The sequence below is a fragment of the Apis mellifera genome, linkage group LG13 (genome assembly GCF_003254395.2).
Source record: "Apis mellifera strain DH4 linkage group LG13, Amel_HAv3.1, whole genome shotgun sequence".
Taxonomy (NCBI): Eukaryota; Metazoa; Arthropoda; class Insecta; order Hymenoptera; family Apidae; genus Apis; species Apis mellifera.
Window position 1 is genome coordinate 685455 of NC_037650.1, and position 16756 is coordinate 702210.

At 17.8% G+C, this 16756-nt stretch overlaps 1 protein-coding gene across 1 annotated transcript; it reads left to right on the plus strand.

Annotated features, from left to right (window-relative positions):
- The first annotated feature begins 399 nt into the window (after positions 1–399).
- LOC102654683 (farnesyl pyrophosphate synthase) lies at positions 400–8568 on the plus strand. Its single transcript, XM_006572034.3, has 7 exons — positions 400–642; positions 2561–2699; positions 5308–5448; positions 5639–5836; positions 7120–7287; positions 7417–7629; positions 7714–8568. The coding sequence occupies exons 1-7, from the start codon at positions 464–466 to the stop codon at positions 7921–7923; spliced, it is 1248 nt and encodes a 415-aa protein (XP_006572097.2). The 5' UTR covers positions 400–463; the 3' UTR covers positions 7924–8568.
- Positions 8569–16756: the final 8188 nt, after the last annotated feature.

A 16756-nucleotide genomic window follows, 5' to 3' on the forward strand; every position in this document is an offset into this window, starting at 1 on the left:
TTTTTTTTAAAATAAATTATAACAATAACTTTTTGTATTAAAAAATTATTTATTGTAACAAATATGTCCATATCGATATATTATGTCAATCATTTATATTATAAATTGATTTAAATATATTTATATTAGGTAATTCTAGATTTTTCATATTGATTCTTTGAAATTGATGAATGAAATTTTTGAAATTATAAAATTGTTAACTATATACATATATAACAATATCTATAACAATTAATTTTGAGCAAAAATTACCACTTAATGTAACAAGATAACAAATGAGAAAAAATTAACATAAATATTTTTGTTTTACTATTTGAAATCCCTCCTTCGCGTCACATGTCCAGTAACGGTAACCTTGGCTATATAAAATAGCTGACTGAGCACAAGAAAGTTGAAATATCACAAATATGCTAAATATTATAGTTTATTCATTAATATAATTCGATATAATTTTTTTATAGAAATGTTTTATATTTTATCAAGATATATCAATTTGTGTGAACGAAATACACAAAAAATTTTTAATTTTACAAATATTAGAAAAAATTCATTATGGTGGAAATGCCAAGAATCAACAATAGGATATAATCACAAGAATAAGATATCTTGTTATAAAATAAATACGCCTTTAAAATATCATACGTAAGTAAAAATATTTTTTATTATAATTTCTTTTATTACTAATCACTTTTATTACTAAACTTTTATTATTAATCATCATTGTTAAATTTTTATATTTGTAAATTGAAGAGAAATATTCAATTTTATCTCTCAAAAAAATATGTTTAATATATATACAGCGATATATTTTATTATGTTTTATTGACTCTATTTAATTATAAAGTCAATATATTAAGCATTAAATAAATTCATAATTAATTTATAATATTAATAATATTATAAAATATCGTATTTATTTTATCATAATTATGCCGTATTATATTTATTATTGTATACAATCATTTATGTAATTAAATATAAAAAATTGTATAAAAAAATATGAGAATATCAATTCTCTACTAAAAATCTTTTAATAATTTTTCACATTTTTTTTTTTTTTTTTTTTTACAAATGAATAAATCCAAATAATATATATCAAACAAAGTGTTTATTATAATTACTGAATATATCGACAAAAATATATATCGAACTGAGAAGTAATAAATAAACTCATTATTCATATACTTTGTATAAGATTTATTCGTTGTTCAAAATTCCGATATAAAAAGAAAAATATAAGATTTTTTTAACGAATAATAAGTAAATGATGATTAAATGAACTATGTTATTGGGCGCGATAGGCCTAATTATATATGTAAAAATATACATAATGTACCTCTTACATAATGTATCTCTTACAATAATTGCCTGATTATATAATTTTATAAGTACAAGTGGTCGACAATAATAGAAATAGACTTGCAAGGAATTTTTTTTGAAACATCATTATTAAATTTTACGAGCATTTATTATTCGTGAATATTTTGAATTTTAAGTTTGAAAAGTTTAATTAAAATGATCTTAATTTTTTATTCTATTAAAATTAGATCAATTTAATTTTATAACAAATATAACCTTATATTTGACGAAATTTATAGTGAACGCCTACGAATCAGCGCTTTTGTATTATTTACCATTTTTGAGCAACAATCGTCTCAAGTTCGTATAATTCGATTTAGCCTTGAGATTGTCATCATTTAGGAGATCCAATGACATCTTCAGTATCATTGATTACGATATTAACTTTCTAAATTCATAGAAAGATTTTTCATGGACTTGGATTTAGCTTTTTAAATTTTAATATAAATTTGATTTCTTCGATCTATATGAATAACATTTAATTACTTTCAGAAATACAATTGATTATATTACATTTCATAATGATTGATCAGTATTTTTTCTTTTTTTTTTTTTAATTAATAATGCATTCACAAAGCTATAACGAAAAATTATTTTACAAAATCTCCAATTAAAGAATATTTTTATATTTTTTATATATTCCGTATAAGAATTAATAAAAATATGATTTTTCAATAAATATAAAAATTTTGTTCTAATGAAATTTTCTTAAAGTATATATTAATAATCTACTAATTTATAAAAAAATATTTTTATATCGAATATGAAATTTGCATAATTTATTATTTAATTTATTATACAATATAAATCGTTTCAAAATCATATTCTAATATGATTTTGACATATGACAGTTATTAATTCAATTTTTTTTCTATAGTTAGATTATTTAGAATACAAAAAATATAAAAAAGATAATAAAAAACATTAAACAATGCATAATGTAAGATATTGAATCGAAATCATTGTTGAAATATGTAAATTTATATGAAATATTTTCAACAATTTTCGAGAAATAAAAATCAAAATAATATATTCAAAATTCATTAAAATAAGTGATGCTTCTTTATTTTAGAAACCTTATTCATGATAAGTTTTTCATTTGACAATAAAAACAATAAAATTATTTTGTATGAGCGACAATTAAAGATTAACTAAAGAAATGATCAAAAAATGAACATGTTATAAAATTCTTTTGTTTAAGATCAAATAAGGTACGACGACTTGTCGATTCGTTCAATGATGAAAGAAACAAATTAATGACCGTATGGCCCAATATTGTTAATGAATTGACAAAAGATAATAATGAAGAATTATTAGACGTTAACAAATGGATAACAGAGGTATCTATTTTTTTTTTTTTTAATTATGTATCATCAAGTAATATAATATAAATTTCGAATTATATATCATAATTTCTCGTACATAAAATATATTAATATAAGAACTAAATTTTATTAAAAATTTAAATCTTATCAAACATAAATACTTTCTTTGTATATAATTTAGTTATTAATTTAGTTAGATTAGATTATTGCTTCTTCGAATATTAAAAAATATTATACAATATGATACAAAAAATGATATATACATTTATTATAAAATTCGTATTTATACTTGTGTTAATAAATTATGTTATATTAACATGATGATATTTCATAAACTCGCAATGATTTTTCTTTTAACAACTTTCTTGTTTTTAATCTTTTAATTTCATTTTTATTTAACATTACACCTTTGCGTATCAGAAATAATCGATATATAAATAGAAATATGTAAAAAAAATTACATTATTTAATATTATAAAACATTAAAAGTAACCTATTTCTTATTGATAAAAAAATTAAAGAAAACTTATTATTAGCGATATTAGATTTGTATAGTTAATGTGCATAATTGAAAATTTTTTCAGAAAAAATTTTACATTTTTAAAATAAATGCAAATGAATATATGAAGATACTTATATATTAATCCATATATTAATGCTTGATTGATAATCGATTAATAATTGATTTATCTAAAGTAATAATATGGATTTTGTATTAACTATGAATGAATATTTCGTGAATTTATATTTCTTCGTGAATATTTATTTATAAATACAATGATTAAAAGCAAAAATAAAGATTTATATATAATAAAATACCAAAATAACTTGAATTTCAATAACAATCTCAATTTAAATTTTCAAATTTATAACAGCAATAAATATAAAATAGGTTTACATTATTCTCTCATATTATTCCGAAGTCATAATAATAATTATTCGAGAAATTTATTTCAGCACACAATAGCAATAGCCAAATTACAAACCAAATATCTTGAAATCGATCATGAAGAAATTCGTGAAAGCTCATCCATAGTTAGAAATCACCTTCCAACTATTTGTTCTCTTTCTCTCTTAATTATATTTAATCTCTTAATTACATCAAAAATAACTAATGTAAGAGAGAGAACCACCCGCGACAATTTTTCCAGAAAATCAGAATTTATTCAGATATCATTTAGTCGCCACGAAAATTAGTCAGTTGTTGTAGAATTCAAATCATATTATTAAGTATCATTTAAAAATCGTAAAATTTAATTAATCATCAGTCAGCCATAAAAAATAATTTGAATTAATTATTAATATCAAAATTTGCAGTATAAACAATTGTACAATCCCTCATTCTATCACCATGTTGTAGGATATGAATAGAAATTATTTAACTTATTATATTTTATTAATATTTATTATTTATTTATTTATTAATATTTATTATTATTACTATTATTTATTATTATTTAATATTTATTATTTAATTAGATAATTAATTTAATTATTAATATTTTTTCTATTCTAATTCTTAAAACTTATCGGTAATTATTCTTCTTTATAATTATTTTTATATAATATAGGGAGCCTGGAAAATATTGATTTAGGAAGATTTAACATATTTCTATTTTTTATGTATATAAAAATAAAAAAAAGCAAAGGTTTCAATATAGATTGCTCTATATAAATCACAATGTAGATTACAATTGCAACTTTATTAACTTAAACTATTTTCTAAAAAGAAATACATTTTCGTAAAAAATTTAATTTAATTAAATTTTTATTATATTTATATAAGAATTTTATCATTATGCTAATGAAATATGAATCATTAATTTAATAAAAATATACTCGATGTTACATATATATGTCAACTTCCATTGCTTTAAGATTAAATTAAAGTTTAAGATTAAATATTGTTAAAGTTATTATTTTAAAGTTTTACGTTTCGAGAAATATGAGACATATAGTCAAAGTTTCATACATATATGATAAATATTTTAACTTTAGCTTTCTAAAATAATTGAATTTTACGTAATCTATAATAAATATTTTTGAATAAATAAATCAAAGTGAAAATTGTTAATGTTAATGTCATGAATTTTGAAAATGACATACATATTCAAAAAGGTAAACAAAGTAAACATACATCTTGTATTTATTATAATCACAACCAAACCAAATGGATTCAATGTTAAACGTATGGTGTCATACACAATATGTTGGCATAACAATTCGAATATTTCATTTGAAATATATACGAAATAAATTATTTTATTTTTACCTCTTATGCTTTCTCATTTATGTGTTAACTCTTTCTTGGATGCGAAAGTTCGAGACATTACATTACTGACGAAAAAACATTTTTTAAATATATTTTTGGTTCAAAAAATTTTTAAAATATGTTTGCTTTTGTTAAAGAATAGAATGTTAAATATAAATATGTAAAAAGATTATTAAAATATTATTATTTAGTTTTTTTACTTTTTTTTTCGAATGAGTATATCAATCTTCTCTAATTTATTTTATTATATATGAATCTATTATTAGCCATTATATTCTCTTCTCTCTGCAATCGTATTCGTAACTATATTCACTATATTTTAATATCGAAATAATATTTCTTAACTTTTAGGTATTAGAATATAATGTTCCGAAAGGAGGAAAACGAAGATCAGTATCGTTTGTAATTGCATGTAAATTGCTGACATCTCAAAATCAATTAACAGAAGAAAATACTCGTTTAGCTCATATCTTAGCCTGGTGTATAGAAATAGTAAGTAATTTTTTATTTGTTTCATATTATTTTAGAATTTATTATTTTTCAATTTATTAACAATTTATATAGCTAATAAAAAAATTGATTTTATTTAAATTTTTATTATTTATAATATAATATATAACATAATTTATATTATTTCTTTCTAATTTTAAAGAGTTTATATATATGATTATTATTATTATAGATGCAAGCAGTTCACACAATGGCAGATGATATTTTAGATCATGCAAATATGCGACGAAATCAACCAGCCTGGCATGTAAAAATTGGATTATTTGCAGTTAATGATATTTTACTTATAGAAACATGTATATACAAACTTATTCAGAAATATTTTAAATCGAAAAATTGTTATGGAGATATCATGAATACATTCTTGAAAGTAAGTAATAAATTTGTTTATTTATGTAAATAGTGCTCAAAGAAACAACTATATTTAATATATATTATTAATTTTTTATATTAAAATTTTATATTTTTATATTTTATAATTTTAAATTTTAATTTTTTATATCAAAATTATTATTTTTTATTATAAATAATATATAATCTTAATTTAAAAAGAAAATAATAATATAATAATTATAATAAAATCTCCTTTTTATGAAAATTAATAATTTAAAAAAAAAATTTTATTGTATAATTTTAATGTTTAATTTTATTGTATAATATAACATAAAATTTATCTAAAAAATGCATACTTGTCTATAATTCCGAAGTAAAAAAAAAAGAACATTAATATTATTAAAATAAAACTACATTGTTCCTTTAATAATGCGTAAAAAAAAAACATGGTTTTGTATATATTAATAATTTATAAGTAGTTAATATTTTACAATAAATTATTACTCGTTTAATTTATTTTATGACTTTCAATTTTTTTCGCATTTCGAGAAAGATATTTGTTTCATTGATATGAAGGACAATAAAATGGAGGAGATAATGAAATTCTAGATTTAAAATTGATAGTAACAATATTTCAATAAAGAAATACATATTGAGAAAATTTATACATTTTATATTCTTATATGAGAATATTGTTGAAAAATAAACATACAGATCTGAAACTAATAAATTCTGTTTTCATTCCTATTTTCATTTTGATTTTTTTTAAATATTTATTTTTTTGTTTTCGAAATATAAATGAATTTATATTATGTATTTTTCAATTGATCATTCATCAATGTTTGTATATTTTCATTTTTTATAAAAATTAATAAAATTGTGTATTTTCTATAAAATATTGGATTCATATAACATTGAATTGATTAGTATTGATTATATATTAGTAATATATTACTTATTAAATTAAAAACATATGAATTTCAATTTATTCTTTTTTTTTTCTTCAATACATATTTTATCAATTCTAAAAATCATTTCATTAAAAACTAATAGTAAAAATATATATAACATTATTTCAAAATGATTTTCTATAATATATATAACGAATATTGCAAATATTTTAAGAATAATATACTATAATAATTATGTATAATTTTATAATTTTGTACTGTATGCATACATTTTTTTCTATATTAAATTTTTATTAAATTAAATTTTCTATATAAATTTAGAATTTAAAATAATGTAATTATTAATGTACGATTTATCAAATATTTATTACAGTTTATATTTATAGTACATATTTATTATAATTTACAGTATCATAGAAAAGCAGGCTATGGTGAATGTTTAGACATATTGACATCGACAGATTGGAAAAAAAATTTTAATTTTGATCTTTTTTCTATGGACCGATACAATACTATAATAAAATATAAAACATCTTATTTTTCATTTGTACTTCCATTCATTCTTGCTATGCGTTTCGTAAGTATAATTTAATTATATTATTTAATTTTATTAATTCTTATAATTTTAATATTTATATCAAAACAATATAGATTTTTCTATTCATTTTTATTAATGTTATATTTTTTAATTATACATTGTTCATAGACTAACATAATTGATCCAGAAATATATAAACAAGCAGAAAAAATTTTGCTAAATATAGGACATCTTTTCCAAGTACGAGATGATTATTTAGATTGTTACGGTAAACGTGATGTCATAGGGAAAAGTGGAACTGATATACAAGAAGGAAAATGTACATGGCCTTTAGTGGTTGCATTGCAGCGAGCTACAGCTAAACAAAAAAAAATTTTAAAAGTAAATTTTTGTTAATAATATTTCACATTTATTTTCTTCTATTCTTCTAAATGGAATAAATTACTAATAATATTAATATCATAGGAATGTTATGGAATAGCTGATGAAGAAAAAGTAAAACGTGTGAAAGAAATTTATGAAGAGATTGGTATATCAAATATTTATTTTGATTACGAAGAAGAAACACATAATTTATTGAACACATATACGGAGCAATTATCTTCGAAACTTCCAACTGAATACTTTTTATACTTACTTGCTACATCATGCAGTAAAGTAGGACGAAAAGATTAGTTGTATAAGTTTATATTAATTGTATTAGTTGTATGAAAAACGAACACATCCAGAAATTGCTAAAATAATTTCAAATAATATTCCTATGTAAAAATTTTTATTACTTTCTGTTATTAACGAATTATTAACGAAAAATATTTTGATTGAATTTAGACATAAAGATAGTGTTGACTATGTGCCGCCAACTAAGAAACAAATTGAAAGTACATATTACATATAATAAAGATTTTTTATTAATAAAAAATACATTTAGAATAAAAAATAAACAATTATACATGAATTACATTGAATTAAAAAAAATTGATCAAATAAGTAGATAAAATCAGACATTGGAAATCTTTTTTTTGGATATCTTTTCTTAACATTGATGGTATTTTGATATATTGAATATATATCATTGATATATGTTCTTATTCTTGACAGATTTGCGTAATACTAAACTGCTTACAGATAAAACATCAAAAAATAACACATACGAAGGCAATATATCGTCAAATCAATTGCATTTATCATTCAGTTCACTGCAACAATTAATTGTAATCACTTGTAATAGCACATAGTTAATCAAAACGTTTTAAGTAATTTATATTTTGACAACGTGATTAATCAGTTTTTTTTTATTAATAATTCGTTAGTAAATTTAATGAAAAGTTTTAAAGAAAAATATTGCTCGAAATTATTTTAAAAATCATCAATTAACTGGTGTTTTCATATTTTTCGGATATTTTGGATAATAAATCAAATTATTATAATAAATTCTTTTCATTATAAAAAATACAAAGGAATTTTGGAAAAATAAAGCAATAATATAAAATAAAATTTAAAATTCATTGTGATTATGAATGAATAATAATATATTCCTATTGTCATTATATCATGAATTTCTTTTTATTTTTCTTTCTGGTTTTTTTTGCAAATCACATTTGAAATATTTAGTACAAAATAATTTTTTATAACAATATATTACTTTTATTAATTTTTATAGAATTAATATGTGATATATCAAGAATCACAATTTTTATTGACAAAAATATAATTTTCAAAATTCATATAATATCTGATGAAAATTTTGTTTTATTGCTATATATCAATAGCGAATTAATAACTCAAAATTGTCCAAAGTTATTTATAAGTTGACTAATAAAGCTAATTTTATTCACATTGTGAATAGAAATTCGGAAGAATCTCAAAACTCTATTGAGATATAATTAAATGAAAACTTTACAATTGTACAATTAAATAAATTTTATAATATACAAATTTTTTAGTGAATATGAAATATGCTGTTGGAACAGTAATTTTAATTCTGAAAATATATTCATTATCTAATAACTTTTAAAAACACGAAAAATGATCCTTCTATTCAAATGAAAGTGTGATATTACATATTGAAAATTTAAAATATCGTTCAATTATTATAATTTATAAAAAAAATAACAATGTATGAAAATAATAATAATAATGAAAAATAAAAAAATATAATATATAATATAAAAATCATAGTAATATTTCTTTTGAACTCTAACAACAATAAATCAGAAAGATCATTTGTTTTTAAAAATTATGCCTAATATTTTATGTGCAAATTATTAAAAAAATTATTAATAGAAGATTCTGATATTTAGATATCAGTAATCTCTTAACATCAATTTAATATAGATTCTGATAGTATAGATTCAGAATAATTTTAATTAATGTAGAAACAAATATATCATGTCTTCCAAAAGAAATAAATATTTCATTATTATATATCTTAATAATGAAAAAGCATACAATATATTTAAAAACTTTAAATTCTTTCTAACATAAATATTAACGAATTCATGCTAATCTTCATAATAAATTTTCTTACAGATAGATCAATCCAAATCAGAATTAATAGATTTATATCAAACTGTAGAAAAGTACAAAATAGAGTACTTTAAAAATCTATTAAAATCACATACTTTCTGATTGAAATTATAAAAATTTATCAGTCCCAATTCTATCTGCTGATTTTGTAATCATCTGGTACAAATCATGTTAAAAATCTTAATATTGTTGTTAAGTAATTCATTTACTTACAAAAATTTTTAAATTGTTTGAGTGTTCTCACAATATCAACTCTCAAATTTTCTTTTTAGAAATACCAATGTATGCATTTCATCAAAAAGTTAAAATATTAAATTTAAATTAAATTAACTATGGGAGAAACTAAATTAAAATTTAATATAAAATAAAAATAAATGAATAAAATGAATTGATGAATAATAAATAACATTAAACCAGACAAAAATTAATATGAACACCATACATAAAATATCTAATACTTGCAAGATAATAATAATTTTACCGAATAATAATTGAGAAAAAAACTTAATTGCATGTAATACATAGAATATAAAAAATCAATTATGATTCAACTATTTATCTCAGCAAAGTATTATAAAAATAGATCTAATACAGTATTGAGAATAGCTACAGATATACATATCTACCCTTCAAATACATTTTAAAAATATTTTCCATTCTTGCAAATTTCAATAATATATTATTCTCTAATAAATTCAAAATTTATTTTGAAAAAAATTTATTTTGAAAAATCTATGTTATCTTTTAAAGCTTCTTATTATTATTAAATAAATTCCAATCATTGAATATAAATAAAATAATTCTCTGGTTGATTAAGACATACTTAGATGATAAGACATACTAAGATAATACACATAATCAAATCCTAGAATGAAAAAATAATTGCTTCAATTGTGAACATTTCTATACAAATGCATTTAATTCAGCTTAAGAATATGATACAGTATTTTTATTTATTTTATATGATACAATACAATTTGACGATAACATAATAAAACAATATCCATATTCATTACAGAGATAATGTTAGATTGAAATATATCAGTATTGATAGTTTTAAAAATATTGATCATATTCAAATTCCATGACTGTAAATAAAAATTCTATTAAAATTCAATCAATAATAGATTTCAATCATGAAATCGCACAAAATATAGGAGACACATACAGAATTAAACAATGAAAATATTAAACAATATAAATATCATTTGAATCTCTTTATATCAAGAAAAAAAAACATGCTGTAACGAAAAAACAATGATTTTAACACTATCTGATACAATAGTTTCGATATTAAGAACTTCGCAAAACTATAAAAAAAAAATGAGACAAAATCTGGATTTCAACAAAAAATACAAAAATATATAATCTAAGACTTAATTTTTGACAAAAAAAAAATAGGAAAGAAAAATTTTAACCTACATTCTTACTTGATTACATTTTATATTAATAGAAAAACTGATTACAAAAATAAAGATGCGATATAAAATCAATTGTTTTTTGCTGTATAAAAAACACTAAAATTCTTCAAAAAGAATTATTTTCTTCAACTACCGCACATTGATTAACAATTGAATTTTCCTGTGTTTAACCTGTAAGATGTAATGCATTTATATACTGTTGCTCTGAACTTTTTATGATAATAAATTTTAATAATTAAATCGTTCTGATTAGATTAACAAACGAAATCTTGATACTTAGGTTTTCATATTCTCAATTTCTGCTTTAGTTTTTTGAATAAATGCTCAATTGTTTAAATTATTTTCCAAACTGTCTATATTATTTTTAAGTTGTTGATCACAATGTCTTTGCATCTAGAAGCATGATTTTCCATGACACGTTTTCTTTTAATTTCAGTCAGTTATTTCGAAACCAGTCTAATTATCTTAACAGACAAAATTTCACTTTTCGGCATTCTGTGGTCTAAAAATGATCAAAAAAATTCATCCTCAATAGCATTTTCCGATAAGCTTTTTCATTTTTTATAGAAATTTCTGAGGTTTTTTTAAATAAAAATTATCTAAATATTATCTTATTAAAAAAAAATACTTTTAATAAGGTTTCATTGTTTACTTAATAAAAATCGTAAAAAAAATTATTTTTTGAAAATGTAATAAAAAATATAAGTATTTATATGTATATAAAAATATTATTAATATTTTATAAAAATTCTAAATATTATGTATTTTTATTTTGTTTCACTTGTTTTCACTTTTATAAAAATGTGAAATGAAAAATAAAAATGGAATTAAGGAATCTAAATTTCAAATTTTTTCAATCAAAGAGAAATTCTCAAATCATTTTTTTAAAAAATTACACGGTTGTTAACCTATTTCTATTATTCTATATTCTATATTCTATATTCTATTCTATTATTTGTTTTTGCATCAAGAAAAAATTTATTTGATGGTTCTGCAATTTTTATGAGATTAAGCATTCTCTGGAAATCTTCATACATATAATTATTATTCCAATAAACGAATTAATAAATTTTAAATTAAATCTTCACGATGTTCACGACAGCAAAAAATTATTTTAAAAAATTAAACAAAAGAACTACTATTAATCGTACGTTTCTGAAGTTAATCTAATATATAAATTGTTTTCTCATAAAAATAATACTTTATATTAATTAATATCATAATGAAAATACAGAATGGAATAAAAAATACGATAAAATAAAATATTTAAAAAGCAATGTTTTTAATTTTAATTTAACGTACTTATTGAATTAATAAAATTTTAAGAATAGATTTTTTGAAATATATATTTTATATGTGTGTGTGCGTATATGTGCGTGCGCGTTATACATTTATATTTATATTATTTTTAATTATATCTAATATGTTATATATAATATGATATTGACATAAAAAACTTAAATTACTATAAAAATAGATTAACATAAATATGATTTGTTAATATATATGATTGATAACTAATAATACAACCAAAAAGGGAATGATTTTACATTACATAATTTTACATGATTTTACAAAAAATAATTCGAAAATATGAAATTTTTTTACGAGATTTTATTTTCAAGAAAAATATTCATGTATGTATACATATCTATGTATGTGTCATATTCTGATTTAATATATTTTATAACTTATTCTTATTATATTTATTGTATTCTATAATCAAGATTATATTATTAATAAAATAAAATATTATCATAAAAATTATAAAACAAAATTTACTATAAAAATTTTAAAAAGGATCTATTTTTTGAAAAATTGAATCGAAATTGAACATCCTTATTTCAAAGTATAAAAATTTAAATTTTTTTCTCGATTAAATAGTCTTTGCTCTTAAGCGTCTTTGTTCATTGAACGAACTATACATATACGTGGATATACATTAATATGGCGTTCTAGTAAAATTTAAAATCACTGATAACTTTATATATGAATAAGTGTTAAATCAATAATTTTCTAAAAACTAATTATTTTTAAATTCTATTCATTATAAAACTATTAAAAGATATAAAGTAAAAAAACTGTAAAAAAACATAAAAAAAGATAATTTTTGATATCTTAAAATAAAATTTAACCTCTTAAGTATGATTAGAGGAATTTTTCTGGAGAAGAAAAAAAAAATTTAATGATTGATACAGATAAAAATTCAGAAGAAAAAACAATGAAAAGTAATCAAATTGCATGAAGTATTCTCAAAAAAAAAGCAAAAAAGCTACGAAAATAAATATTTAGTATAATGGTAAAAGGAAAGTAAAAAATATGTACATATTTCTCCATTATATTTATAATTCTTCTATTTATAATTCTGAATTTATTTCAATATTATAAATTTGAGATAAATTTTTTCTTGTATTGCAGAATTTTATATAATTTCACCTATCAATTTCACCTATCAAATGAGAAAATGCAATCAAAAAATCTATTATCAAGTTTAATTAAAATCACAAATTCAATTTTCTTAATGAATCAAATTTGAGTAATTCGAAAAAATAAAGAGACTTTTAAACATGAAATTTGTTGCAACTTTAAATACCTATATTCAAGATGCAGTTCATATCATAATTATTATTGTTAATTAAGCTGTTATTTAAGTATATAATTTAAAGAATTTAATAATTAAATTGCATAAGGTATTTCAAGAAAACTCATCAAAATAATTTTTATTATTCTTTAAAATAATAAAATACTATTTAATTAATTACTATTATAATTAATTATTACTAATAATAATACTAATTACTATTATATTTAATTTAATAAAGAACAAGTTGAAAGATTAACAATTATTATTATATGTGAAAAATGACTTCTTATGATTCTTGATAAAAAAATTTTGAAATAAGAAATAAGTATTAGCAATTATGTAATTATTATAAAATTGTAAATTAATAAAAAATTTAAAGAATTTATATGATTATAATATTATATTAACAATAAATTTACTAAATTTATTTAAAAGATTTGACTAAAAATTAATAAATCTGATTTTTGATTAATATAAAATTTTCATATAAAATTTATGAAAATTTTAGAAATTAAAATATTGTTTTTCTGCTCAAATATATTATATTGAATTTCTAGAGTTTATAATTATTTTCATTTTAAAAGAATTCTTTTCACATTTTTAGAATTTTTAAAACCATAGATATATATTTAAAATATATTTATTTTTTGAAAAATTCTAAATAATGATAAAACTATAAAAATTTTAGGCTTGTGTGTATTTATAGTTAATTTTATATTAAGAAATGATTTACTGTTCCAATTTCTGCAAATATTTTAAGTCAAAATTTGCGCTTTTTATAATTACTTTATAAATATAAACGAGTAATTACAATTCAAATTAAATATAAATATAAATATAAATTTGGTAAATATTTGTAATATTTATTCTCAGAATATGTAGCATTTTCTTTTTTTAATATAGATTTATTTTTCGATAAAAAAAATATATTATTTCAATAAAAAAAAAGGCATTATTATAAAACTTAAATAAAAATTTCAACTAAAAAAATTATTTTGAAGAATATAAAAATTATATTAATATTATGTCTATAGAAAATTTTATTTAAATTCAAACTTTATTATATTTAATATGGATGTTAATTTTTAAAAAAGTTTGAAAAACTGAGGAAATATATGAAATAATATTAGAAAGAATAAAAAATTTGAAATTTATTACAAAATGTGAATAATAATTTGTTAAAAAAGATAGACAATAAACATTATATTTTATTTTATAGATATTAACAAATATTGGTAATATTATCCCAATTGAATTTATCTTAAAAAGCATATAATAATAAATATTATTTTAATTACTTATTAATTACTTTATAAAAAATTCTCTTATTCGTTATTATATATATATATTATACAATATATACAAATTACATATATATAAATTAAATTTTAAATATTAATAATTTATTGATAAAACATTTATAATTTTAATTATTAATTTCTTATTTAATTATGATTAAAAAAAAAAGAGCAAATATTTTAAAAATATTGTATACATATTATATCTTTTATTTAAATGACTTAGTATTATATAGAATATTATTTTTAAGTTGTGTAAAAAATTCATCTGTATTTATATTATATTTGTATCAATATTAAATATTAATATTAATAGTAATATTGACATTTATATAATTATTACATAATATATATTAGTTTATTTTATGATTTTTTTATTTTTTTTAAAAATAAAATATTTATTTATTTCAAAATTTTTATGTTTTGTGTTAAATAAAAAAAGGTAAGTATTTATATGGATATGTTTCTTTTTATTTTTATTTCTTTTTATTTTTTTTTTTTTTTATATTAGGAGATTTTTTCAAAATTATTTCTTTTTTTTTTAACTAATAAAATAGAAACTTATATTTTAACTTTCAAAATATAATAAAAAAAAATATATATATTATAAAACTAGTTCTATTAAAAGCTTTTTAAAAGCTTTATTTTATGTCATTGAAAAAAATATTGACTGTTTATAAATATAATATAAAAAAGGTTCTATAATTTTTTTGTTATCCTCTTTCTATATTTCATAATCAAATACATTTTTTAAGAAAAAAAAAGTAAAAAAAATTTAATTTTATAATTTACTTCTAAGTTTTTTTTTACTTCTAAGTATTTTTAAAATTTTTTATAATTGTAAGTTGATAAATTGATTTATTTATTTTTCAAAAAAAATTATCTCTATTGTATAATTATCAACGCGATATATTTTTTAATAAATAAATTTTTAATTACATTATAATCATTGATAGTTATAACAAAAAAATATATTTCTTTTCATTTTAATTATTTAGGATTTTATTGGATTTTCTGTAAAAAATATTATTTTATTAATATTCACTAATATTTATAATATTTATTTTATTTATATACTATTAATTAATTAAATTGAATTTATAATACATTTAAAGTACAATTTACTTTTATATAAATTTTATATAAATAACTTTATTATAGTATTATATATTTATATTATAGTAATTTTTTATTTAAAAAAAAAAGAAAATTTTAAATAAATTAGAAATATTATATTTTATTATATTTAAATTTTTTTATATTTATATTATATTTTATTGGTTTTTAAAAATTTATGTATATATATATTTGTTTTATTTGCAAAGAATTTTAATAATAATATTTAATAATAAGATTCTGTTAAAAATTGTTTTTTAATGATATAATAAGAATAAAATTTAATAGAATAAAAATAAAAAACTAAAAAATGATAATAAAATATAACGAAAAACAAAAATAATAACAAAAATAAAAATATTTAAGCAATAAAATAATGCAATGATTCAAATATTTTTATTCACATTATTTTATATTAATTATTATTTTATATTACGTATATATTAATATAAATGCATTTACGTTAAATATAACAATAGTTAAGATTTTTTATTCATATTAAAAAAAATTTTTTATTAAATTAAATTGTTAATATATATATATATATATATCAAAAATAATTA